This window comes from Ornithorhynchus anatinus, chromosome 16 (genome assembly GCF_004115215.2).
Source record: "Ornithorhynchus anatinus isolate Pmale09 chromosome 16, mOrnAna1.pri.v4, whole genome shotgun sequence".
Classification (NCBI taxonomy): Eukaryota; Metazoa; Chordata; class Mammalia; order Monotremata; family Ornithorhynchidae; genus Ornithorhynchus; species Ornithorhynchus anatinus.
The window spans coordinates 20,363,536-20,390,670 of NC_041743.1; the positions used below are offsets into that span (position 1 = coordinate 20,363,536).

A 27,135-nucleotide genomic window follows, 5' to 3' on the forward strand; every position below is an offset into this window, starting at 1 on the left:
GTCCCGGCGTAGATGAGTCAGCGATCGGCAGTCAAAGAGCTAGCCAGGAATAAGGGACGGGCGGTCCAAGGTGCAGCTCCAAGGGAGTGGAGATGCCGAGCCCACGTGGCAGAGGATCCAGCTGGGAAGAAGGGGACTGGCGGTCCAAGGCACAGCTCCAAGGGAGCGAAGATCCCGAGCCCACGTGGCGGCAGATCCAGCCGGGAATAAGGGATGGGTGGTCCAAGGCACAGCTCCAAGGGAGCGGATATCCCGAGTCCACGTGGCAACGGATTCAGCCGGGAATAAGGGGACTGGCGGTCCAAGGCTCTGCTCCAAGGGAGCGGAGATCCCGAGTCCACGTGGTGGCAGATCAAGCCAGGAAGAAAGGGACGGATGGTCCAAGGCGCAGCTCCAAGGGAGCGGAGGTCCCGGTGTAGATGAGTTGGCAATCGGCAACCAAAGAGCTAGCCAGGACTTTAACTCCCTCCTCAAACCCTCATCTCCCCACCTCCTCCAAAACTTGCCATGTACTTTATTGAGAAAATTGAAACCATCAGGCGTGATCTACCTAAAATCTCCCCTGCTCCTCTCCAGTTCCTCCCTCCTCCTGCCCTTTCTTTAATTCTCCCATATTTCCCCAGCAGTATGTCAAGAGACTGCCTACCTTTTCTTAAAATCCACCCCCTCCACCTGAGGATCCGACCCCATTCCAACACCACCTTATGAAAGCACTTGCCCCCTCCCTTCTTTCCTCCTTGACTGCCATCTTCAATTGTTCCCTCTCCAATGGCTTTTTCACCCCCACTGCTTTCAAATTTGCTCATGTTTCCCCTATTCTTTAAAAAACCCTTCCTTAACCCCCCAGCTCCCTCCAGTTATCATCCCATCTCCCTCCTACCAGTCTTCTCTAAACTTGAGATAGTTGTCTACACCCACTGTCTCCAATTCTGGTCCTGCAGTTCTCTCCTTGACCCCCCTCCAATCTGGCTTCCGCTCCCTTCACTCCACAGTAACCACCCTCTTAAAGGTCACAAATGACCTCCTTCTTGCCAAATGCAACAGTCTCTACTCCACCCTAATTCTCCTCAATTTCTCAGCTTCCTTCGACATTGTTGACCACTCCCTTCTTTCATTCATTCATTCAATCATATTTATTGAGTGCTTACTGTGTGCAAATCACACTCCCTTCTTTCATTCATTCATTCATTCAATCATATTTATTGAGTGCTTACTGTGTGCAAATCACTGTGCTAAGCACTTGGGAGAGTACAGTGTAACAACAAACAGACTTATTCCCGCCCACAACAAGCTCACAATCTAGAGGGGGAGACAGATATTAATATAAATAAATAGTAAAGAAATAAATTACATATATATACAGAGATATACATATGCATTGTGGGGGTGGGAGAGGATGAATGAAGGAGCAAGTAAGAACGGCACAGAAGGAGGTGGGAGAAGAGGAGAGGAGGGATTAGTCAGGGGAGGTTTCTTGAAGATGTGCCTTCATTAAGGTTTTGAAGTGGGGAGAGCAATTACCTATCTGATATGAGGATATCTGATGATATGATGGCGTTCCAGGCCAGAGGTAGGATGTGGGCACGAGGTCGGCAGAGAGATAGATGAAAATGAGGTACAGTGAGGAGGTTAGCATTCGAGGAAAGAAGTGTGTGGGCTGGGTTTTAGTAGGAGAGTAGCGAGGTGAGGTAGGAGAGGGCAAGGTGATTAAGTGCTTTAAAGCCAATGGTGAGGAGTTTTTGTTTGATGAGGAGGTGGATGGGCAACCACTGAAGTTTTTGAGGAGTGGGGAAACGTGGTCTGAACTTTTCTGAGGGAAAATGATTCGAGCTGCAGAATGGAGTGTGGACAGAAGTGGGGAGAGACAGGAGGCAGGGAGGTCAGCAAAGAGGCTGATAAGACAATCAAGGTGGGATGGGATAAATGCTTGCATTAATGTTGGAGTAGTTTGGACAGAGAGGAAGGGGCAGATTTGGGTGATGTTTGAAGGTAGAACTGACAGGATGTAGTGATGGCCTGAATATGTTAGTGGAACTTTCATTTATTCATTCATTCATTCAATCATATTTAATGAGCGCTAATGTCTGCAGAGCACTGTACTAAGCACTTGGAAAGTACAATTCAGCAATAGAGACAAACCCTGCCCACACCAGGTTTACAGTCTAGAAGGGGGGAGACAGAAATCAAAACAAGTAAACAAGCATCAATATAAATAAATAGAATTATAGATATATACATATATACATAAGTGTTGTGGGGCGGGGACAGAGGGGGATGGGCAAAGGGAGCGAGTTGAAATGATGCAGAAGGGAGGGGGAGCTGAGGAAAATGCGGGCTTAGTCTGGGAACGAGAGAGAGGAATCAAGGACAATGACAAGGTTAAGGGCTTGTGAGACAAGAATGTTGGTGGTGCCGTCAACAGTGATGGGAAAGTAGGTGGGAGAGCAGGGCTTGAGTGAGAAGATAAGGAGATCTCTTTTTGACATGTTAAGTTTGAGATGATCGGAGGATATGCAAGTAGAGATATCTTGAAGACAGAAGGAAATGGGAGACTGGAGAGAGGGAGCGAGATCAGGGCTGGAGATGTAGATTTGATATCATCGGCACAGAGGTGATAGTTGAAGCCATGTGAGCGAATCAGTTTTCCAAAGGAGTGAGTGTAGATGGATTAACAAAAGGGGACCCAGATTTGAACCTTGAGGGACACCCACAGTTACGGGATGGGAGGCAGAGGAGGAGGCCATGAAAGAGACTGAGAATGAGAGGCCAGAGAGATAGTAGGAGAACCAGGAGAGAACTGAGTTAGTGAATCCGAGGTTGGAAACATTATCCAACCTCGGCTTCACTGACAATGTCCAGCCTGGTTTTCCTCCAATCTCTCTAGCCCTTCATTCTCAGTCTGCTTCACAGGCTCCTCCTCTGTCTCCCACCCCCTAACTGTGGGTGTCCCTCAAGGCTTCATTCTGGGTCCATTTCCATCCTCCATCTACATCCACTCCCATGGATAACTCACTTGCTTCCATGGCTTTCTATAAGGATGACCCTCAAATCTACACCTCCAGCCCTGATCTCTCCTTCTCTGCGGTCTTGCATTTCTTCCTGCCTTCAGGACATCTCTATTTGGATATCCTGCCAACAGCTCAAACTTAATATGTCCAAAAGAGAACTCATTATCTTCCACCCACAAACTCTATCCTCTCCTGACTTTCCTGTCACTGTAGACAGCATCTCCATCCTCCCCAGCTCACAAGCCCATAACCCTGGCATTATTCATTCATTCAATCACATTTATTGAGCACTAACTGTGTGCAAGCATTGTACTAAGAGCTTGAAAAGTACAATTAGGCAACAAATACAGGCAATCCCTGCCCAGCAATGAGCTCACAGTCTAGAAGGGGGGAGACAGAAAACAAAACAAAAGAAGTAGACAGACATCAATAGCATCAATATAAGTAAATAGAATTATAGATATATACATATCATTAATAAAATAAATAGAATAATAAATAAGTACATATATACAAAAGTGTTATGAGGCAGGGGGTAGAGCAAAGGAAGTGAGTTGGGGAGATGGGGAGGGGAGGAGAAGAGGAAAAGGGGGGATCAGTCTGGGAAGACTTCTTGGAGCAGGTGAGCTCTCAGTAGGGTTTTGAAGAGGGGAAGAGAGCCAGCTTGGCGGATGTGAGGAGGGAGAGCATTCCAGGCCAGAGATAAGACGTGGACTAGGGGTCGAAGGCAGGACAGGTGATAACAAGGCACAGTGAGGAGGTTAGCAGCAGAGGAGTGGAGTGTGCCGGCTGGGCTGTAAAAGGAGAGAAGGGAGGTGAGGTAGGAGGGGCAAGGTGATGGACAGCTTTGAAGCCAATAGCGAGGAATTTTTGCTTGATATGAAGGTTGATATGCAACCACTGGAGATTTTTGAGGAGGGGGGTGATTTTTGAAGATTATCTGTAGAAAGAGGGGAGAGACAGGAAGTTGGGAGATCAGAAAGGATACTGATGCAGTAATCCAGTCAGGATACGATGAGTGAATGTACTAATAAGGTAGCGGTTTGGATGGAGAGGAAAGGGTGGATTTTGGCATCTCTCTCACTCAACCCACATATTCAATCTGTCACCAAATCCTGTCAGTTCCCACCTTCGTAAAATCGCTAAAATCCACCCTTACTTCTCCATTCAAACTGTTACCACATTAATCCAAACACTTAGCCTATCCTGTCTTGATTACTACATCAGCCTCCTCGCTGACCTTCCTGCCTCCAGTTTCTTTCTACTCTAGTCCATACTTCACTCTGCTGTCCAGATCGTGTTTCTAAAAATCCATTCATTCTGTTTCCCCTAGTCTCAAGAACCTCCAATGGCTGCCCATCCACCACTGCATCAAACAGAAATGCCAGACCATAGACTTTAATTCACTCTATCACCTTGCCCCCTCCTACCTTACCTCCCTGATTTTCTACTACATCCCCACCCACACACTTTACTCCTCAAATGCCAACCTACTCACTGTACCTTGATCTCGTCTGTTTACCTCACCACTGATTTCTCGCCCACATTATGCCTCTGCCCTGGAATGTCCTCCCTCTTCATATCCAACAGACGATCACTCTCCCCACTTTCAAAGCCTTATTGAAGGCATATTTTCTCTAATAGGTCTTCCCCGACTAGGCCCTCATTTCCTCTTCTCCCACTCCCTTCTGCACCAACCTTGCACTTGGATTTGCAGCCTTTATTCAATCCTCTCAGTCCCAGAGCACTTATTTTACATCTGTCATTTATTTATTCATATTAATATTTGTCTCCTCCTCTGGATCGTAACTTTGATGTAGGCAGGTAATGTATCTATCTACCAACTCTGTTATACTGTACTTTCCCACTTGCTTTGTACAGTGCTCTGCACAGAGTAAGCACCAATGAAAATGACTGATTGATTGATTAAAGCTGATGGTATGGAATTTCTGCTTGATTCATTAATAGATGGGCAACCATTCTATGTTTATGAGGAGTGGGAAGATGACTGAATTTTTTTAGAAAAATGATCCTGGCAGCAGAGTGAAGTAGGGACTGGAGAAGGGACTAACAGGGGGCAAGGCAGTTAAAGAGGGTGCTGATGGAGTAGTCAATGAGGCTAAAATAATAATAATTATGGTATTTGTTAACTGCTATGTGCCAAGGACTGTTCTAAGCACTGGGATAGATACAAGGTAATCAGGTTGTCCCACGTGGGGCTCACAGTCTTAATCCCCATTTTACAGATGAGGTAACTGAGGCACAGAGAAGTGAAGTGACTTGCCTAAAATCACACAGCAGACAAGTGGTGGATCCGGGATTAGAACCCATTACCTAAAAAACTGTCTAAATGATTTGTATTCATAAGATATTGTTTTAGTTCATACCTGTTCCATGAACACTATCAGGGATTCTCGGTTATTCTCCCATTCTTCAGGCAGATCGCTCTCATGAGGATACTTATCACAACCCACATATATTGACAGATCAAAGCAGTTCGTATGAAGATAACTGAAGTCATTCATACCTGTTAATGTAATCATACATAATTTGAGCAAATCGTCCCTTGCCCAATCTAAATTCAACAAGGAATACATCTTTTCAACAGTTTGATTTTCAAGATGGAAAAAGTAGAGGGAGTAATTAGTACACTTGAAAAATAAAGGTAATCTACAGTTATCTAAAGGTTGCTGGAATTATGAGCAATAAACAATGGGAAGCAATGTGGCCCAGTGATTGAAGCCTGGGCATATGAGTCACTGGACCTGGGTTCTAATCCTGGTTCTGCCACTTTCCTGCTGCATGACCTTGGGCAAGTACCTTAACTTCTGGGTGCCTAAATTACCTCATCTGTAAAATAGGGATTAATACTGTGAGGTCCATGGGAGACATGGACTGTATCCAACCTGATTAGCTTATATCTACCTTAACACTTAGTACAGTGTCTGGCATACAGTAAAATATCAACAAAAGAATAAAATGAAGGGTAACAAGTTAAATAGTGTTAAGCAAAATCAACTATTTCATGCAAGCAAAAACAAAATAAGTAGAAAAAAGAAACAGAATAGCTTAATTTAAGAATTGCATTTATAGTGGTACGCTTAAGACATCTGCATCATTCTTTCAAATAACTTTGTTTAATCAAGAGCAGTTCAGTAGCCACATCATATCGGTCAAGTTTAAAGTTCTTTAAATGAGAAATCTGTGGCATTCAGATTTCTAAGTAACAGTATTGTACACCATTGCTAATCATTACATGAATTTTTAGGGAAGGGGGCATGAAATTTCATGGCATAACATGCTCTGAATTTTCCTTTTTCTTGTTCATGGGAATCAGCCCCCAATTTTTTCCCAGTACATATTGGACAACTATTTAGTTAAATTATCAAAAATATGTAATAGTGAACTCGATTTTTTTTTGAACAAGTAGGTTTTCAGATGATTTTTCACTGTTGCCAGCAGTCTAAGCATCAATCCCTACTATAAAGCAAAACATCTCCAAATGTTCTTCTTGGCATTTGAGGCTTTCATCAATTCTAATTTTTATTACCCTACTTGGAATCATTCTGTTGGGAGTTTAATTGAAGAAGGAAGGAGAGGGTTTAAGAAGGGCAGGTAGGGCAGGCAAAGTGTTCTGAAACGGTTAGAATCTCAGTGTAGAACTGAGGTGATGGAAGCAGAACCTAGAAGGCCACCTAAGAAAGACTTACTCCACCACAGAGACCTCTGCTCTCTTGACCCCATCCATCTCTCTCAGCACATCACACCCCACGTAGCCTCCCTACCGACTCTACCCACTCATGATGACCAGATTACTGCTCTCAACCCCACCCTCTCTATTCAACTCAACTCTCTCTCTCCCCTATCCCTTCTTCGCTCTGGCACAACTAACTCACTGCCCTGGATCACAGCAATTGTTCACCTCCTTCGCTCTTGTGCTCGAGCTGCTGAACGCTGCTGTTGGAAGTCTAAACACCAGGCCAAACTTGTTCACTATAAATTTATCCTTTCTTGCCTTAACTCTGCCTTCTCTTCTGCCAGACAAAACTATTTCTCTTCCCTTACTTCCACTCATGCCCATCACCCACCTCAGCTGTTCCAAATATTTAACTTCCACCTCAGGCCCCCTGTTCCTCCCCCTCCTCCTTCCCTCACCCCCAGTGATCTGGCTACCTACTTCATTAGGAAAATTAACTTCATCAGGTCTGAGCTACCCAAAGTCACCTCTTCTCCTTCTCTTCCTCCACCCCTAAACCCCTCCTCTACTTTCCCATTCTTCCCAGCAGAATCTTCAGAGGAGATTTCCTCCCTCCTTCTAAGTGCCACCCACTCCACTTGTGCTTATGACCCCATTCCCTCTAACCTTATAACAACTCTCACCACTTTCCTCTTCCCCTCCTTAGCTTTCATCTTCAACTGTTCACGCTCCAAAGGCTTCTTCCCCTCTGCCTTCAAACATGCCCATGCCTCCCCCATCATAAAAAAGCCCTCCCTTGACCCTACAGCCCCCTCCAGTTATCACCCCATCTCCCTCCTACCCTTCCTTTCCAAACTCCTGGAGCGAGTCGCTTTCACTTGCTGCCTCAAATTCCTCCCCTACCAACTCTCTCCTGGACTCCCTCCAATCTGGCTTCCGTCCCCTCCACTCCACTGAAACCACCCTCTCAAAGGTCACCAATGACCTCCTCCTTGCCAAATCCACTGGCTTCTACTCTATCCTAATCCTCCTCGACCGCTCAGCTGCCTTTGATAGTCGACCATCCCCTTCTCCTCAACACGTTATCCAACCTTGGCTTCACTGACTCTGTCCTCTCCTGGTTCTCCTCTTATCTCTCTGGCCATTCATTCTCAATCTCCTTCGCAGACTCCTCCTCCCCATCCCATCCCCTTACTGTAGGGGTTCCTCAAGGGACAGTTTCTTGGTTCCCTTCTGTTCTTCATTTATACTCACTTCCTTGGTGAACTCATTCACTCGCATGGCTTCAAGTATCATCTCTATGCATATGATACCCAAATATATATCTCCTCCCCTGTTCTTTCTCCCTCCCTACAGGCTCACATCTCCTCCTGCATTCAGGACATCTCCACATGGATATCCTCCTGCCACCTAAAACTCAACATGTCCAAGACAGAGCTCCTTATGTTCCCTCCCAAACCCTGTCCTCTCCCTCACTTTCTTGTCACTGTGGATGGCACTACCATCCTTCCCGTCTCACAAACCCGCAACCTTGGGGTCATCCTTGTCTCCACTCTCTCATTCATCCCACACATCCAATCCGTCACCAAAACCTGCCAGTCTCACCTTCACAACATTGTCAAGATCCACCCTTTCCTCTCCATCCAAACCACTACCTTGTTATTACAGTCACTCATCATATCCCGACTGGATTACTGCATCAGCATCCTTTCTGATCTCCCAACCTCATTTCTCTCCCCACTTAAGTCACTCTGATGCCCGGATTATCTTTCTACAGAAATGCTCTGGGCATGTCACCCGCTATCTCAAAATCTCCAGTGATTGCCTATCAACCTTCACATGAAGCAAAAACTCCTCACTATTGGCTTCAAAGCTCTCCATCACCTTGCCCCCTCCTACCTCACCTTCCTTCTCTCCTTCTACAGCTCAGTCTGCACACTCTGCTCCTCAGATGCTAACCTCCTCCCTGTGCCTCGTTCTCGCCTGATCCTCTGTTGACCCCTGGATCATGTCCTACCACTGGCCTGGAATGCCCTCCACCCTCACATCTGCCAAACTAACACAATTCCCCTCTTCAAAGCCCTACTGAAAGCTCACCTCCTCCAGGAGGGCTTCCCATACTGAGCCCCCTTTTCGTCTTCTCCTCCTCCCCTCCCCATCACCCTGACTCCCTCCTTCTGCTCTAACCCCTTCCCTGCACCACAGCACCTGTGTATATATATACATCTTTATTATTCTATTTATTTTATTAATGATGTTTTATTAATGATATTTACTTATTTATTTATATTGACACTATTGATGCCTGTTTACCTGTTTTGATGTTTGTCTCCCCACTTCTAGACTGTGAGCCCATTGTTGGGTAGGGCTTGTCCCTATTTGTTGATGAATTGTACTTTTCAAGAGCTTAGTACAGTACTCTCCACTCAGTAAGAGCTCAATAAATACAATTGAATGAACTTACAAAAACCTAGCAATCAAACTGTGTAACTCAGAAGTTCTTGAAAAGGTAGTTGCTCATGCCTGGAAACTCCCTTCTGAGGGTTGGTCTACATGGGTGCCTTGATGGCACCGTCATTCATAGGGTTGGATTTGGAGAGGAGGAAGGGCCAACTACTGGGTGAAAAAATCCTGAGGACATTGGGTTCAGGGGGCATTCTGGCACATAATTCAGTTTCCATCTGAAGAAGCTTAAGAAACTATCAAAGGTAGGGCTCAATAGGCTGGCATTGTCAACTGATGTTGGGCTTAGTAAGGAGACTTGCCAGGAAGGCCAGTGGAGTGATGTTTTATTAGAGACTCATTTGCAGGGAAGTGCAAGGGTTTGGAGGGAAGCAACATGGTCTGGTGGAAAGAACATCTGTTTCCCAAGTCTATGACCTGAGTTCTAATCCCAGATCTGTCAATTGCTTGATGTGTGATGATGGGCAAGTCTCAACACAACTTCTCTGGACCTTGGTTTCCTCAACTGTAAAATGGGGATTAAATACTGGTTCTCCCTACTTAGACTGTGAGCCCCATGAGGGACAGGGACTCTGTCCAACATGATTAATGTGAATTTACCCCAATGCTTGACACAACAGTGCTCGAAACAAAGTAAGCATTTAACAAATACCATAAAAAAGTTACCTTTGAATACCCTTTAGAAAACTGTAGTTTGGATGTCAGCTAATTTATAGCTGTAATCTACATTATAGACATTCTCATCTAATTGCTCAAGTGAAAATGAAAATAATATCTTTCCTTACATGAACAATGGGAGGAATTATAAAAGGACAATAATAAAATCTATTTGCAAACCCACCATAAAACCTCATCTTTTAGTAAGAAAGGTCCTATGTTTAAGATTATAAAGAGATTGATAACATAATTATATTTGAGAGTAATTCAGTATCATAAGTACTTCCACTGACAAAGCAAAGTAGAATCGGCAAGCCACAATGTGACGATGAATGTCTGAACATGTTACTTTCACTTTTCTGAAGCTATTCACTGATGTCATTTGCTTAATAACTTTTCTACTGTCTGACAAGCAGTTTGAAGATAAATTCAGAAGTCATTTCCTGAATGTTTACATTGAAATGGAGATGTAATGTAACCTAGATAATCGTCGGTAAGGATTTAGCATCAGCTAAGGGATAGTACGAGGCTCTTAGGGATAGTATTTGGGTGAAATTGATGGAAATCACAAAGCTCAAAGTAAAAATAAGGAGATTAGGGTTTAATCACAGTAGTTTACTGTGGGAAAGATAATTTATAATATTATAAATATTGAACCAAAATGTTGTGTCTATCACTTGCATTACCTACAGAAGAGGTGCGTTTTAAAGTGTATCTTTTTCAGTTTAAATTGGATTTTCATTCATTTAAAATGTTTTATAAAAACTCTCTGTTACCACTTTTTGGCTTATTATTAATGGATGTCCAAGTAAAAGAAAGGAAGGAAGGAAATGAGAAATTAGAAACATCAGTTCATTAGTCTCTGTGATGTTCTAGGCACTGTGAACACAGAGAATAAAGGACCACTATTACCACGGGTGACAGATTTTATGCTGCCCATATGAAGACCAGCAAAAAAAATAGGTGGGGGTGTTATGGTCTAAAGCACCCACCCCCAACAGCTGATATGCCCTGTGCCTGGCTTCTTACTACCTAAAAGGCCAAGAGTTTCCCCACCCTGAGCTGTCAACGTTTCAAAAGCTAACACCGAAGTATTCAGCCTTCACCCTTCCGGCAGGAATGCTTTCGCATTAGTGCCTGAGGTTACCCAGGTAAATTATCTGTGAATCCATCTCATATGATTTCACTAGATCTGGCCATTCATCTGCTCTACATTCTCACATTTCCTCTTGCTTCTAAGATGTCTCCAGATGGCTAGCCGTCCTCTCAAACACATCCAAATTTGAACACATCTTCTCTTCTAAACCATTCAATTGCATTCGACAACCTCACCATCCTGCCTATCACAAAAGATAGCAGTCTTAGCTTCTCACTGTCTTTCCCCACTTACCAAAGCCTCCTCAGCATTTCCCAGATCCACAGCTTCTTTTCCATCCAATTGGTTACCAACTTGGTTCAGGCAATCATCATTACAAAAGTGTTAAGCATTTATATGCAAAGCACTGAACTACTCACTGCGGTAGATTCAGTATAAGAAAATAGGACAAAGACCCTGCCCTACGTGGAGCTCCGAGTGTAAGGGGAAAGGAGAACAGCTATCTTACCACATTTTTCAGTTAAGGAAACTGAGGCCTAGACAAGTTAAGTGACTTGCCCAAGGCCACCCAGGAGGCATGTGACAAAGCTGAACTAAAACCCAGGTCCCTAGACTCCAAGCCCATATTATTTTCATTAAACCATGCTGCTTTCTCAAAGCTGAGGCAAAGAGACGTGAAGTGACTTGCCTAAGGGTCACTTAGATTATCATTTTCCTCATTGGTCTTAATGTCTGCAGCCTCTTGCCCCATCTTTCAATACTTCTCTGTGCTGCCCAGATAAGTTTTCTAAAAACATCAAGCAGGACACGTCTCTTGACTCCTCAACAATAGTTATTCACCCTTCCCACATAAAGCAGAAATTCATAACCATTAGTTGTAAGGTGCTCCATCAACTGTGACTGCCAGGTAAGGCTAGCCAGGAAAAGAAATTCTGAAGTTTCTGGAATTTCTTGAATATCTTGCTCGATACCTCTCAGAGCATAGTTTGGTCTACATAGTTCCTAATCACTTGTTTGATGGCTTTACCTGGGTCACAGCCAATCAGAGGGGAGGCTGGGCAATGGGAGGAAGGCTAATCGCTGGGGGAAGAAGTCCCACAGATTTTTTGAGATGGCTCAGGACAACACGTTTGGGCTGAGTATAGATGCTCTGAGGGGAAAACTGAGGGGAGAATCCAGGGAGCAGTTTGGAGAAGCAGGAGTTCTAGGAGGATATGTTCAGCAAGAAGAACAGGCAAGAAGACCTGTGGATAGAGCAGGCCAAAGGAGTACTATTTATAGCAAAAGGGAAGGGTTTGGAGAGAGGTTAAAACTTTGGGTAGAGTTTTGGGGAAATGCGTTTTGAATTTGGACTTGGTTTGTAGTTGTTATCTAAATAAAGGATGCTACCCTTAAGTTTCTTAAACTACTAACTACCAGTTTATTTCCTTACCCAAGTCTATGTGGCCAGACCCAGAATGAGTATATGATGGATATATGCCACAGTAGGGCAGAGCAGAAGATTTAGGGAATATCTTCTCCGAGCTCCAGCAACCAGTCCTTGCTGGACTGGTTAGCTGGACTCCACATGACTTCTTTGGTGCTGATACGAAACAAAGGGAAGGTGGCAATCTGACCCAAATCTTGGAAAGGAAAGTCAGAGAGTTTTAGACCCCCTGGAACATTTCATGGGGCTCCAAATCCTTCTACAAGTGGCTTTTAGAGTTACTGTCATACAGTAAATGAGTGGATAGGTTCCACAAATAGCTCACCATCTCACTGTACTGCATTTTCAACTTCTCCATCTAAGATCTCTTGCTTTTGCCCTTGCTTTTTCAACCTGCCTGGAACTACTTCCCCACTACAAATCTCCATCTTCCAAACCCTCCTGAAAAACCATTCCTCCAGGAGGCATTCCTTGATTAAGCTTCTCCTGCTTAGGTCACATCCATTCAACAGCAGACCTAGCACTTATATCATTAGCACTCAGCATGCCTGAAATTGCAAGCATGAAAGTGACCTTCCAATTCAGATAGGTCTGGAAAGTCTGATTTTTTGGAGATTCCAAGGAACTTGCATGATAGGGTGATTTCCTCTGTTCTAGTGTCTTCAGTCCATCACATTCTCCCATGAAACAATTGTACGTATCTCATTATACCAGAAGTAAGTACATAAAGAGATTTTAACTATTCTAGACCCGTGAAACTAACTCAATTTTAAAAATCCCAAGAACAATTATTAAAAACATCAAGCACTGCACAGAAGTTATTCTGAAGCCTTTAAAGAATGCCATCATTGATTTGGTGAATTTGTCAGTGAGGGCTCAATTCACCATGCTGCTCTAATTTAATTTTGAATCAATCAACTAGATGCAGATTTTTAGCCATATGTGTAAGGTTTTAAAATTACTGATAGATTCTTGGTGATCGATATGTTTCAAACTATGCTTTCTGTGACCGTACAGAATGAAAAAAGCAGAGTTGAAAAATTGTAATTTCTCAGGACATGATCAAAAGCAAGAAATTTTTAAAATATGGTTTTTTTTTTAAATATGGAGGTCATAATGCTAAAATTGGGGTTCTATTATGTGAAATTTAATGCTGTAATTACTCTCCCTTTTGTCACTATAAATTGAATTGTGAACAAGCAGGCATGGGTATATTCACAAAAAAGATTAGGAAAAATTTTAGCATTAGCAAATTATTTATGATCACTGTTTCTCATTAAAACCCTGGTCACACCTACAATTTAACCATGGAAACAATTCTTGGTTCCTGTGACATGATGAAACAAAATGTCCAACTGGGTCTAAAGAAAATTCTGAAATAGACAAATGATAATTAGGCTAAATCTGTGTAGTAAATTATATCTTTTGAAATTATTGTGGAAATCACTATATTTATGTTGTTGAGAGTATCTGTTTATAGACAACTCCTTTAGCCTCGTGATAGGGGGAGCAGTACCAGGAAATTGGGGTGCTAGGACTTGAGACATTAATGCAAATTTCTGAACTAATGGAATTTCACCACACTTAATGATCCTTAAAAATTAGTCCTTAATCTGAAGTGGAATACTAAATTATTATCCAAGTAAAGGGGTAACTCGGAGACTCCAGTGAATATTTTTAGCATAATCGCACTTAACCAAAATGCTTTATATATATTGAAGATAATGATTAGAATTTTCAGAAGGAAGCCACATAGTACTCACTTCCTGCAACTGTGTGCCATGAGGCCCCATTAACAGTGCCATCCTCCTTTTGAAAATCCTCTGTGTGGCACACTCTCCTCCTCGCATCAGTCATTAGTCGATGAGTAGAGGCATATGAGTAGGCCAGCCAGCGGAAGACATGATCATCAGGGGTAGGGGTATGTTCTTGGGTTTTCCACATTGATCGAACCATATCATATGGATATGCCACCACCAATTCTCCTCCTTGTAAATTCCCACCTAGAACAAATGGAATTTTTTCCATCCATGCAATTATTGCTCTGGTTTCAACAGCAACCTGGAAGCAGAAGGAGATGCGTTCTTTAATTACATTGACTCATTTCTTGCATCTGTCCATAAATGACATCCAGTTTTCTTCATTGGAAGAGAAACAGGTGGGGAACACCAATCTAGTGAAAGTATATATGATATGTGTGTACACAAAAATACACATATTTGTCTAGCACAGCTAGATCAAGTCCTGTTCAACCTATTCTTTGCAACCATGCTCAAGGATATAACAAGGGAGCTGGAAGCTGGTGTCAGAATATGGTTCTGATCCCTGGAGAAGTTCAACTCAAGGTATTGGAATCACTCATATTACGGCTCCTATGTTCAGATGACTAAGTGTTGGTAGCATATGCACGAGACATGCAGAATCAATGAAGCACTATCTACTGAATTGTCTGAAATAGACTGAGGTAAGGTACTCTTATACAATCTAACATCAACACAGTGGTACTGAGATGAAGCATGTGACTGGATTCTGTTATCTGGGTAACATTTTGCCCAGGGAGGCAAGGGTAAAAAAGAAAGTAAAAGATTGAATTAAAGAAGGCTGGTGTGTCTTTTTGATGGCTGAGAGACTGTAGCATCAAAAAGGCATCAAGATACAGACAAACAGAAGGCTTATAGGAAATTGTAGTGTTCAATTTTCTTTGTAAATGGGAGATCTGGACCTGGACTTATTACTATCACAACATTCAACCTCTAGGGCAGTATGTGAAGCAGCATGGCCTAATAGAAAGCCGCAGGGCCTAGTAGTTAGATCATGGGCTTGGGAGTCAGAAGGACCTAGGCTCTAACCCCAATTCTGCCTTTTGTATGCTCTGTGACCTTGGGCAAGTTATTATGTGCCAAACACTGTTCTAAATGATGGGGTAGATACAAGGTAATCAGGCTGGACACAGTCCATGTCCCACAAGGAGCTCAGAATCTTAATCCCCATTTTACAGGTCAAGTAACTGAGGCACCAAGAAATTAAGTGATTTGCCCATGGTCAATCAGCTGACAGGTGGCAGAGCCAGGAATAGAAGCCAGGTCCTTGTGACTCCCAGGCCCATGTTCTTTCTACTAGGCCACACTGCTTCTCACTAGGCCATGCTGCTTCTCCATGACTTAGTTTACTCAACTGTACAATGGATATTCAATACCTGTTCTCCCTCCTTCTTAGATTGTAGTACCTGGGTGGTCCCATGTGGGACCTGATTATTTTGTATCTACCCAAACACTTAACATATACCACAATCAACCATATTTATTGAGTGCTTACAGTGTGCAAAGCACACTGCTTGGGAGAGTACACTAAAACACAATTGGTAGAATTAGTATTATTACTCACAGTCACTCAGGTGCAATGCACAACAGACTGTTTCCACCATTATGAAGTAATGCAGCAAAACAACAAATGCTATGTACATTTGGGAGAAGCTTCAGAAGACAGGGCAGCTTGCTATGCAGCAATCAGAAATGGAATGACTGTCTCAGAATTATAACAGTGGTACTCATTAAGTCCTTACTATGTGCTGCACTTAGCAATGGGGTAGATCCAAGATAATCAGGTCAGAAAAGACACTTTAGAGATAGCATGACACCAACAGAAAGAAAACATAATACTGACAGTCCAGTCGGTAACCTTTAAAGCACATGATGTGGGGAGTGCTAATCACACATGGGTCTTCTCGATCACACTCAGACAGTGACAAAATCTCTGTCAAGACAGATTTTGCTAATCCAAAATACAACTATGATTTTAGCCCTTGATTTAAGATGTTTTGAATGAAGATAAATGGTACTTACAAGGTTTGTATATTTGCACACTGATTCAGCTTTATAACACACTTGCTTTGACTATACAACATTAGCTCCCTTTATGGTCCTAGTTTTGAGATTATGGAAAGAAATACCACAGGGGAAAGCTGTACTGGAAAGTGGGAAAGGAGGGTTTTGACCTTGTTTCAGGAACTAATCCCCCATTTATAAAATTGTTCCCCTGAGAAAAGTGGTTTCCGGTTTACAACATTTCAACTCTAGATGTGTTTTTTTTGTCACATAATAAGCACTTAGCAAATGCCCTCACTATAATCCTTCTGAACCAGATAAATGATCTCAATCTGTGACATCAATCCTGTTTCTCCATAAAGCATGAAAAAGCTGTGCTAAAAGGGTCCCAGCCACACACCAAATGTGACTGCTGATTAGGGTCATTGGGATCCATAGCTTGGAGTTAGAGAACACTGAGGGACATCTCCCATGCAGGGATGCTGGGCTCCTGGAGGCCATTAACCTGCTGAACTCAAACCCCACTCCCCCACCACCATGGCCAACAGAGAAGCATCAGTGTGAATTGTAGCAGGAGAGAGTTCAGCTAAACAATTTGGTTCCTGATTTACAACTCCAAATGTGGTTTTCAGGAACCAATTGTGTCCCAAGGCAGCAGACTACCTGCTTTTCTATATACCATATGTCATATATTTATGACACTTACCTGAATTTCCCACTTTTCCACCTTCATCACAGCATTTGAAATTTAGTTTTCAAAGATGAAATTACTGATGGTATGAGCTTATTGGTGTGTGTTAATGGGACTGAAAAGCCCACATGATAAATAAGTAAATCAATCAATCAATGGTATTTATTGAGCATTTACTATGTGCAGAACACTATACTAAGTGCTTGGGTGAGTACAAAACAACAGAATTAGCAGACATTCCCTGCCCACAAAACGCAGTTGCTGTGGCTGAAGGTCTTTTCAAACCTATCACTTAAAATCCCAATAATCTCACAAACTTTGTATAAGGAATTTCACTTTTGATTACTCTACATCAGGTTATTATATCTCTTATTGTTGTCTCTCAACTGACTGCTATAGCATGATAATCAATAATATTTGAGTGTTTATTCTGTGTGGAGCATTGTACCAAACCTTTGGGAGAGTACAAAGAAGTAAAAAGACCCAATCCCTGCCAACAATAAATACAGTCTACTTGGGAAGCCAGCACCTTGGATAAATTATGAATAGGGGAAGTAATAGAGTGTCTAAGCTATATGCACGAGAACTGGGCTGATGACAATGAATGAAGGGTATTTACTGAGTGCCCACGTTCAGAGTACTGTACTAAGTGCTTGGCAGAGTACAATACAATAAAACTAGGAGACAGAATCCTTGAGTGCTTTGGTGGCACAGAACAGCTGAAATGGCAGTTGGGGGATATAAAGTGGAAGGCAGGGTGTCCTGGGGATAGAGCACTGGCCTGGGAATCAGAAGGACCTAGGTTCTAGTCCTAACTCTGCCACTTTTTGCTGTGGACCTTGGGCAAGTCACTTAACTTCTCTGTGCCTCAGTTACCTCATCTGCAACATGGAGATCTGTAAACCACATGCCCAACTTGATTACCTGTTGCCTGCACACAGTAAGTCCTTAACAAATACCTTTTAAAAAATGTGGTTGCATTGTACTCTGCTAAATGCTTAATGCAGTGCTTTGCATGCAGTAAGTGCTAATTAGTACCACGGATTGATTGATTGGTGGTTACTTGGGGGGAGATCTCCCTGAAGGCAAGGAGATTAATGGTTTGTTGGATGTGAAGTGGGAGGGAATTCCAGGAGAGAGGAGAGCATGAGTAAGATGTCAGAAGTGAGAAAGACATGAATGAGGCACAATGAGTAGGTGGACTTGAGAGGAACAAAGTATGCAAGAGAGAACGTAGTGGAAGAGCAGTGGGGATAAGGAGGGGAGAGAGCTGATTGAGTGCCTTGAAGCCAAGGGCCAGGAATTTCTACTTGATGTAGAGAGGGATGGACAAACATTAGAATTTTTGAGGAGTGGAAAGACATATGCAAAATGCTGCTTGAGAAAATTGATCCAGAAAATTGAACAGAGTGAAATCTGGATGGGAGGTAAGGTGGTCTGTGGGGAGGCTGATGCAGAAGTAGAATAATGATATGATAAGTGCTTGGACCAGCACTTGGGATGGAGAGGAAGGGGTGGATTCTGGAATTGCTGTGAAGAAAGAACTGACAGGATTTGGTGAGACTAAAAATAGGGTTGAAAGAGAGCAAGAGATAAGTCAGTGATAATGCTAAGGTTGTGGACTTAAGAGATGGGGAGGATAATGGTGTCAACAGTGATGAGAAAGCAAGTGGGAGAAGAGAGGGTTTGGGAGAAAGATGAGGAGTTCAGTTCTGGACAAGCTAAAGTAGAGGTGACAAGCACATTGTATAGTGCTCTGCAGAGTAAGCATACAATAACTACCACTCTGTGATGATTTCTTGATGAGTTTGTCCAAGATGGATCAGGGTCTCACTGGCAGCTTAGAGGTGAGGTTGTAGGGGAGCGAGGTGGAGAGGTGTTGATGGATGGGGTGAGGATGAGTTGGGTGGGAGTAAAAGGACAGGGCACGGTTCTGGGGATGGGAGTTTTGGGGTGGTGGTGAGAGGACAGGATGTGGTGAAAGAATGATGGGCTGGGGGAGATCATGGTGAAGACCTGTAGCATTCAGTCCCTAGTCCCAAGAGACAGAAGTTTCCAGTTCCTGGTCCTTTGAAAGAGCAACTCCTGAACATTCTTTAAAAGTTGAGAAAATACATTCCACGAGGCTTCTGGGTCTGGCAGCTGCAGGCTGATGTCGGCCGAGAACATAGCACAGACAGTGGATTCCTGGGAGCTGTTCCGGTGCATGAGGGGAGGGAAAGGGTGCTCCATGATGTATTATGTTTGAGACTGTGCTTCACTGTCTACCAAATAGCTGCATTTTCTTCCCTGTCTGCACTTGCTCGCTTTCAGGTCACTATGCAGCAGCTCCCTGGAAGTCCAAGTATCATGCATTCCTCCCAGGTGTTCTGGCTTGTGAAACTTTGCTGCCATGAGCACTACTTGAATGTTGGTGAAGAATGGAATCTTAAGACCTTATTGATCTTGCAGGCACTTAAAAGTTTGAATATCACAGCAGTTTTATAGACCATCACTTTGATATTGCACTTGATGACCAACGGAGCCAAACTCGACCTATTAATTTCCAGATTTAACTGATTTTGTTAAAACCTTCTGTAAGGTCCTTGAAAATGACAGCCTTCATGTCATTAGTGCATCTCTCTGCACTTCTGATGCATTGGTCATTGCATACCTGCACTTGCATTTTGCTCTGAAGCCACATTGTATTTTGGGTTAATAATAATGATGGCATTTGTTAAGCGCTTACTATATGCAAAACACTGTTCTAAGTGCTGGGGAGGATACAAGGTGATCAGGTTGTCCCACGTGAGGCTTATCGTCTTCATCCCCATTTTACAGATGGGGTAACTGAGGCCCAGAAAAGTTAAGTGTCTTGCCCAAAGTCACACAGCTGACAAGTGGCTGAGCCAGCATTTGAACCCATGACCCCTGACTCCCAAGCCCGGGCTCTTTTAACTGAGCCATGCTGTTTCTCTGTAAGTACACAGTTAACCATGCTTGTTCAGAGGATTCTTCCTAGAATATTACTGACAATGGAAAACAGTAAGGTACCCTGGTAGTTTCCAGTGAGCTCTCTTTCACTCATTCCTGGAGATGAAGAGTGTGATGGCATCTTTGAAATCCTATTACATTTCCTCACTCTTTTGTATGGTGAGAAAGAGCTTGTGCAGATGTCTAAGCACTAGGTTCCCACCCATCTTTACTGGAAGATTTCTGTGGGAATACTACTACATTCAAGTGTTTTATGGATTTTCAGGAAATTGTAACTTCCTTCCAGGCAGCAAGCATGTATTTTTCTTTTGTTGTATTGCCCCAAGTGCTTAGTTCAATGTTCTGCACATAGTCTATGTTAAATAAGTATCATGAATGACTGATGGGTTTGAAGGTTGTGATTTCCTTAAATTTAAGAGCTATGACCATGTCTTTCCATTTTAGACGGCTTTCTGTGTGTCAATCTAAGGTCCTTATGCACTCAGTGGTATAAGGTGTCTCCGGAAGATAGCTGAAATGTCTTGGGCTATTTAAATGTCTTGGGCTTGGGATATTTATTATTGCCATCAATATCACTATGTTAGCAGTATGACCTCTCTCCTTCTCTGTAGTCTTGCACTTCCTCCTGACAAAGGGTATCTCTATTTGGATGTCACACTGACATTTCCAACTTGACATGTGCAAAGCAGGACTACTCATCTTCTCACCCAAATCCTATCCTCCCCCTTTGTTTCCTATCACTGTAGACAACACTACCACTGTCCCTTCCTCCTCCAGCCCCTTTTTGACTCTCCCATCCTGAGGAGATCCCCCACCTCCTCTCCAATTCTACCCCCTCCACCTGTGTTTCTTATGCCATCCCTTATCATTGCCGCCAACATTAGCCCCTGTCTTGCCTCTGGTCTGGAATGTCCTCTCTCCTCATATCTGACAATTACTCTTCCACGCTTCAAAGCCTTATTGAAGGTACATCTCCTCCAAGAGACCTTCCCAGATTAAGCCACGCCCCCCCCCCCGTTTTCCTCTTCTCCCACTCCCTTCGGCATAGCTCTGACTTGCTCACTTTGTTCCTTCCCTATCCCAGCCCCACAGCATTTACGTACACATCTGTAATTTACTTGTATTGATGTCTGTCTCCCTGCTGGCAAGGAATGTGTCTGTTTATTGTTATAGTGTAGTCTCCCAAGTGCTTAGTACAGTGCTCTGCACACAGTAAGCACTCAATATATACAACTGAATGAACACAAATGCTTAGTATAGTGCTTTGCACATAGTAAGTGCTCAATAAATATGATTGAATCAATGAAACGTCCCCTTCCATCTTCCCTCATTCATTCATTCATTCAATTGTATTTACTGAGCACTTACTATGTGCAGACCACTGTACTAAGCGCTTCCCTCCTTGACTGTCATCTTGAACTGCTCACTTTACAATAGCCTTCCCCATTGCTCTCACTCAAGACAATTTATCCCCTATCCTAAGATAACCCTCCCTTGATCCCATGGTACTCTCCAGGTATCCCTCATCTCCCACATACCATTCCCCCCCAAACTCCTTGAATGAGTTGGCTGCACTCACTGTTTCTATTTCCTCTCTCCCAACTCTCTCCTTGACCTCCTGCATACCGGCTTCCACCACCTCCACTCCACAGAAACAGCCCTCTCTCTTTAAAGTCACCAATGATCTTTTTGCTAAATCCAATCGGCCACTATACTGATGTAATATGGTGAAAGGCAATTCTTTACCTTTCTGTTGCCTTCACACTGTGGACCATCCCCTTCTCCTGGAAATCTTGTCTAAACTTTGTTTTGCCAACATTGTCCTCTCCTGGTCCTCCTTCTATTGTTCTGACCACTTCTTCCCAGTCTCTTTCACAGGCTTCTCCTCTACCTCCCACTAACAGTGGGAGTGTTTCAGGATTCAGTTCTGGGTCCTTTCTTTTCTCAATATACAACCAATCCTTTGGAGAATTCATGCACTTTCATGGCTTCAGCTGTCATTTCTATTTGGGTGATTCTCAAGTCTACCTCTCCAGCCCTGACCACTCTCCTTCTCTACAGTTTCACATTTCTTCCTGATTTTAGGGCACAAGTCTACCTGGATTTTTTAAATGGTATTAATTAAGTGCTTACTAATAATCACTGTAGTATTTGTTAAGCACTTACTATGTGCCAGGCACTGTACTAAGCACTGGGGTGGATACAACAAAATCAGGTTGGAGACAGCCCCTGTCCCAAGTGGGACTCACAGTCTCAAATCCCATTTTACAGATGAAAAAACTTAGGCACTGAGAAATGAAGTGAGTTGCCCACAGGCTCTGTGCGCTGTACTCTTTCTCTTATAAGCACTTACTATTTACCAGGCACTGAATTAAACACTGGGGTAGATACAAGCTAATCAGGTTGGACACAGTCCATGTCTGACAGTTTTAATTCCCATTTTACAGATAGGTAGCTGAGGCATAGAAAGGTTAAAGGAACTTCCTCAAGGTCACAAAGCAGACAAGTAGTGGAGCCAGGATTAGAATACAGATCCTTCTGAGCCCCAGGCTCATACTCTATCCACTAGGCTATGCTGTTTCTATGTACCACCAAAACCACAAATGTAACATGTCAGAAACATACCTCCTAATCTTCCCACCTAAATCATTTCTCCCTTTGAATTTTCTACCACTGTAGTCAGCACCACTGTCCTCCCTAACTCACAAGCTTGAAATCTTATCATCCTCTCCTCTGGGCAAAAAATGTGTTTCTTTGTTGTTATACTCTACTTTCCCAAACACTTAGTTTAGTGCTTTGCACACAATAAGCACTCAATAAATATAACTGATTAATCTCTCTCATTCAGTCCACACATTCAGTCCAGCACAAAATCTTGTTGGTAGTACCGTCACAACATCTCTACAATCTGGCCCTTCCTCTTCATCCAGACTGCTACCACATTGATACAAGCCCTCATTACTTCCCAGCTGGACTACTGCAGCAGCCTCCTTGCTGACCTCCGTGCATTATATCACTTTGCTCTCCAGTCCATACTTCACTCTGCTGCCTGGTTCACTTTTATTCAAGAACATTCACCCCATTTCTCCCCACTCCTCAAAAACCTCTAATGATTGCCCATCCACCTCCACATCAAGTAAAAACTTCCTACCATCGCCTTTAAGGCACTCAATCAACTTTCTTCTTCCTACTCAATCTTGTTGATCTACTACAACCCAACTTGCACACTCCACTTCTAACACCAATCTACTCTCTGTACCTAAAGCTCATCTAGCCTACCATTGATTCCCTTGGGCCTGGAATCCATAATTGACATTCCTTCAATCTCCCCACCTCCAAAAACCTCTTAAAATCACGTCCTCCAAGAGGCCTTCCCAGACTAACCCCTTTATTTCCCCTATCCACCCTCCCATCTGCATCCACTATGAACTTGGCTATGTACACCCGAAGCATCTCAACACTCATCCTGGCAGCACAATACATAAATCAATATTGTTATACTCTATTATTTAGCCTATCCCTAATCTATTTTAATGTCTGTCTTCCCCTGTAGACTGTAAAGTCCTGTGGACAGGGATTGAGTCTACCAACTCTGTTCTATTGTACTTTTCTCAGGAGCTTAATTACAGTGCTCTGCAAACAGCAAGTGCTCATTAAATACCATTGACTGATTAAATGATTGAGAGGAATTAACGGTCATTGCATATTACTAAGCCTAACTCTATTGCAGTCACACTATGCTATTGTTATCACTTGATACTCATCAACTGTGACTCATTCTGATGATGACAAGGGGAACTCCTATGAGGACTTAGGCAGTGCCACCAAGGTCATAATAAAAATAATAATAATAATTGTGGTACTTGTAAAGCACTTCTTATGTGCCAGGCACTGAACTAAGTGTTGGAGCGGATACAACTAAACTGGGTTAAACACAGTCCATGTCCCATGTGGGGCTCACAGTCTAAATCCCTAGTTTACAGGTGAGGTAACTGAGGCACAGAGAAGTAAAATGACTTGCCCAAGGTCACACAACAGGCAAGCATAGGAGCTAACATTAAAACTCATGACCTTCTGACTCCCAGACTTGTGTTCTATCCACTGGCCCACGGCTGTCATAGATGGGAAGAATGTTTCATGACAACGCTTCATGACAACTCTCTGGACTGTCATAACCTGGGTCAGAAAATTGATAGATACGGCATGTCCAAGAGAGAGTCTGCAGTTAACCTCATATTTCCTGCAAAGCAGAGTGGGAACTAGGGTCATAATTAAGATAAACCCCTTATTTAGATTACCAAGTCCTCAGGGCTTTTTTTTTAAAGTATTTGTTAAGCGCTTATTATGTGCCAGGCACTGTACTAAGCACTGGAGTTGGCACAAGGTAATCAGGTTGGACACAGTCCATATCCCACGTGGATCTCACATTCTTAATCCCCATTTTACAGATGAAGGAACTGAGGCACAGAGAAGTTAAGTGACTTGCCCAAGGTCACACAGAAGACAAGTGGCAGAGCCAGGATTAGAACCCAGGGCCTCTAATTCCCAGGCCCAGGCCTTTCCACTAGGCCATGCTTCTTCAAGGGGCTTGTCCTTACACAGTAATCTGTTCTTTGGAGCAGAGAGCCAAGCTCAATGAATGCTATACCTAAGCCAAGAGGCATAGGGCAGGCATTAGCTAGGTTCACATGTGAGGGGGTGAAGAGTGGGGAGTTGTTACACAAAAAAGGAACCAGGATGCCCAATGCCTTCCCCTTAGCTCCTGGTCCCATGCAAGTTAGGGAGAGTAGGGTTAAGGTGTATGACAAACCAATGGGGTATATTTTTCCTGCTCTTAGCTCCAAGGACATCAATCATAAAAGATCAAGCTACAGCAGGGGCCTTCAGTAAGCTCATTTTTCTAGGTGACTTTAATGGTAGAGTTGGTCACAATTTCAAGGCCTGGTCCAATGTTATTAAGTGGGCAGGGTTTATGAACAGCAAACACAAACAGCACTCTTCTTCTGAACAGTTGCACATATAACCAGTTGGTTGTCTCAAACACTGTGTTTCAGCAGGCAGCAAAACAGAAAACCTCACAGAGTTCATTCTGCTCCAGTAACTGGTACTGAATGGACTATATTACTGCAAGATGCCATGTTGGACAGAATGTTATACTGTCTGAACACCTTCTTATGTCCAGCAGAATGTAAACATAGCTTGCACCAATGACGCATTGTCATTCCAAGCCACCCCACAAGAAGCTCAGTGTATGAGTTTTATCTCTAGCTACAAATACTGCAAAAAGCATGAGTTTTGTGATTTATCTTATCTTTCCAAATCACTCATCCTATCCCACTTGGATTACTGCATCAGCATCCTTTCTGATCTCCCAACCTCCTGTTTTTCTCCACTGCAGTCTATACTTCACTCTGCTGCCCAGATTATCTTTCTACAGAAACATTCCAGGCATATTACCCTTCCTCCTCAAAAATCTCCAGTGGCTGCCTGTCAACCGCCATATCACGCAAAAACCCTCACTATTAGCTTCAAAGCTCTCCATCACCTTGCCCCCTCGTACCTCACCTCCTCTCCTTCTACAGCCCAGCCCACACACTCCACTCCTGTGTGCTAACTTTCTCACTGTGTCTCATTCTCTCCTATCCTGCCATTGACCCCTAGCCCATGTCCTACCTCTGGCCTGGAATCACACTTCCCCCCTTCAAAGCCCTACTGAAGGCTCACCTCCTCCAAGAGGACTTCCCAGACTAAGCTCTTTTCCTCAGCTTCCTCCTCCTCTCCCCAACACCCCAACTCACCCCCTTTGCTCTACCCTGCCTCCCACCCCACAGCCCTTGTGTATATATGTAAATATCTATAATTCTATTTATTTCTCTCCTCTCAGAGTTGCACCTGGAGAGTTTTCAGTACTCTGCCAGTCTTGGCTATGGGAGAGAGAGTCAAGCAGAGGCATATGCATTCCATTACTAGCTTGGGCAGTGGCTAGCGTATGCAAGACAATCAGCTACAAGTCAAAACTCACCTGTACTGAGCAGCAGCAGTATGGGAGAGAGTCGAGGGTGGAGACTCAGGTTTACTGCATAGAAAGAGGCAATGGTAAACCGCTTCCTGTTTTTTTTACCAAGAATATTCTATGGATACACTATCAGAACGATTGCAGATGGAGGTGGGGGCGTTCTGGGAAAGATGTGTCCATGGGTCGGATATGACTCGACAGCATAAGACAACAACAACAATTTATTTACATTGTTTTGATGTGCATAGATCTATAATTCTAATTATTTATATTGATGCCATTGATGCCTGTTTACTTGTTGTGGTCAGGGATTGTCTCTCTTTATTGCTGAACTGTACTTTCCAAGCACTTAGTACACTGCTCTGCACATAGTAAGTGCTCAATAAATACAACTGAACGAATAAATTTCCCACAGAATGGATCTGGAGGCTGAGTGGCCAGTATTCATGGATGCCATAAACAACATCTGCAGATATTCTTGGTGTTGCATGAGAGGACATCGAGGATGGTCAACAACAGGATAGTGAGGCTTGGCACCAGGGTTGGATTTACGTGGTAGCTAGCAGAGAGGATCCCCAGAGATAACAGGAACCTGAGTACCCCATAATGTGGCTCCCAGCCACCCAAACTGCAGTTGCGGCTGCACTGTGGCTCACATCCAAACTCATGCCTAAGGCTGCTCTAACACCTGGCCAGTTACAGCATGCTTTCCCTTTGCCATCACTCTCCTCATGCCATTACCCCAACCCCTGCTGTAGTTCTGGCCTGTTTCTGGGATCAATCTCACATATGACTGACCAGACAAGTGGCCCACAGGTAAGTGGAAGGACTTGGAAGTGTAGAAAGATGCTGCAGGGTGATGGGCACAGGATGCTGGCTGGTAGGATAATGGGAGGAAAAGGGAATGGCAAAATTGGGGAAGAAAATAATGGATCCCACACATTGGCTGCTCCCATCCAACCAGAGGGACTGGGACTTAAAGCAGTGCTATCTGGGACTGTGCCTGCTGGCACCACCTCCTCTTTTGGCACAGGAGACTTCACCAGCTGTAATCTCAAGAAGCATCTATAAAGCTTTTACTTAGGGAAAATACAAGCAAAAGTGAGCAAGGAAAGAAACTGTTCACTTGTTCCCTGAGTCAGAAATTAAGAGACAGTCCCTGGATAGGCAGGGAGACCCCAGCTGGATTACTGGTCTAAATGGGACTGAGAACTGGCTTGTTGGTTCTACACCTCCACCCGCAAGGCCCGCAAGTGGGTGGCCAGCATCCCCATTCACCTCTTC

General features: G+C 43.5%; 1 protein-coding gene across 1 annotated transcript in view; it reads right to left on the reverse strand.

The window, feature by feature from the left end:
- The window catches only part of CPXM2 (carboxypeptidase X, M14 family member 2), a 171,949-nt gene that overhangs the window by 33,568 nt on the left and 111,246 nt on the right, over positions 1 to 27,135 (reverse strand). Inside the window, exons 11-12 of the mRNA XM_029080238.2 lie at positions 14,111 to 14,408; positions 5,396 to 5,535 (exon numbers count right to left, since the gene is read on the reverse strand). Coding sequence (XP_028936071.1) covers positions 5,396 to 5,535; positions 14,111 to 14,408 — 438 coding nt within the window. The remainder of the gene's footprint in view (positions 1 to 5,395; positions 5,536 to 14,110; positions 14,409 to 27,135) is intronic.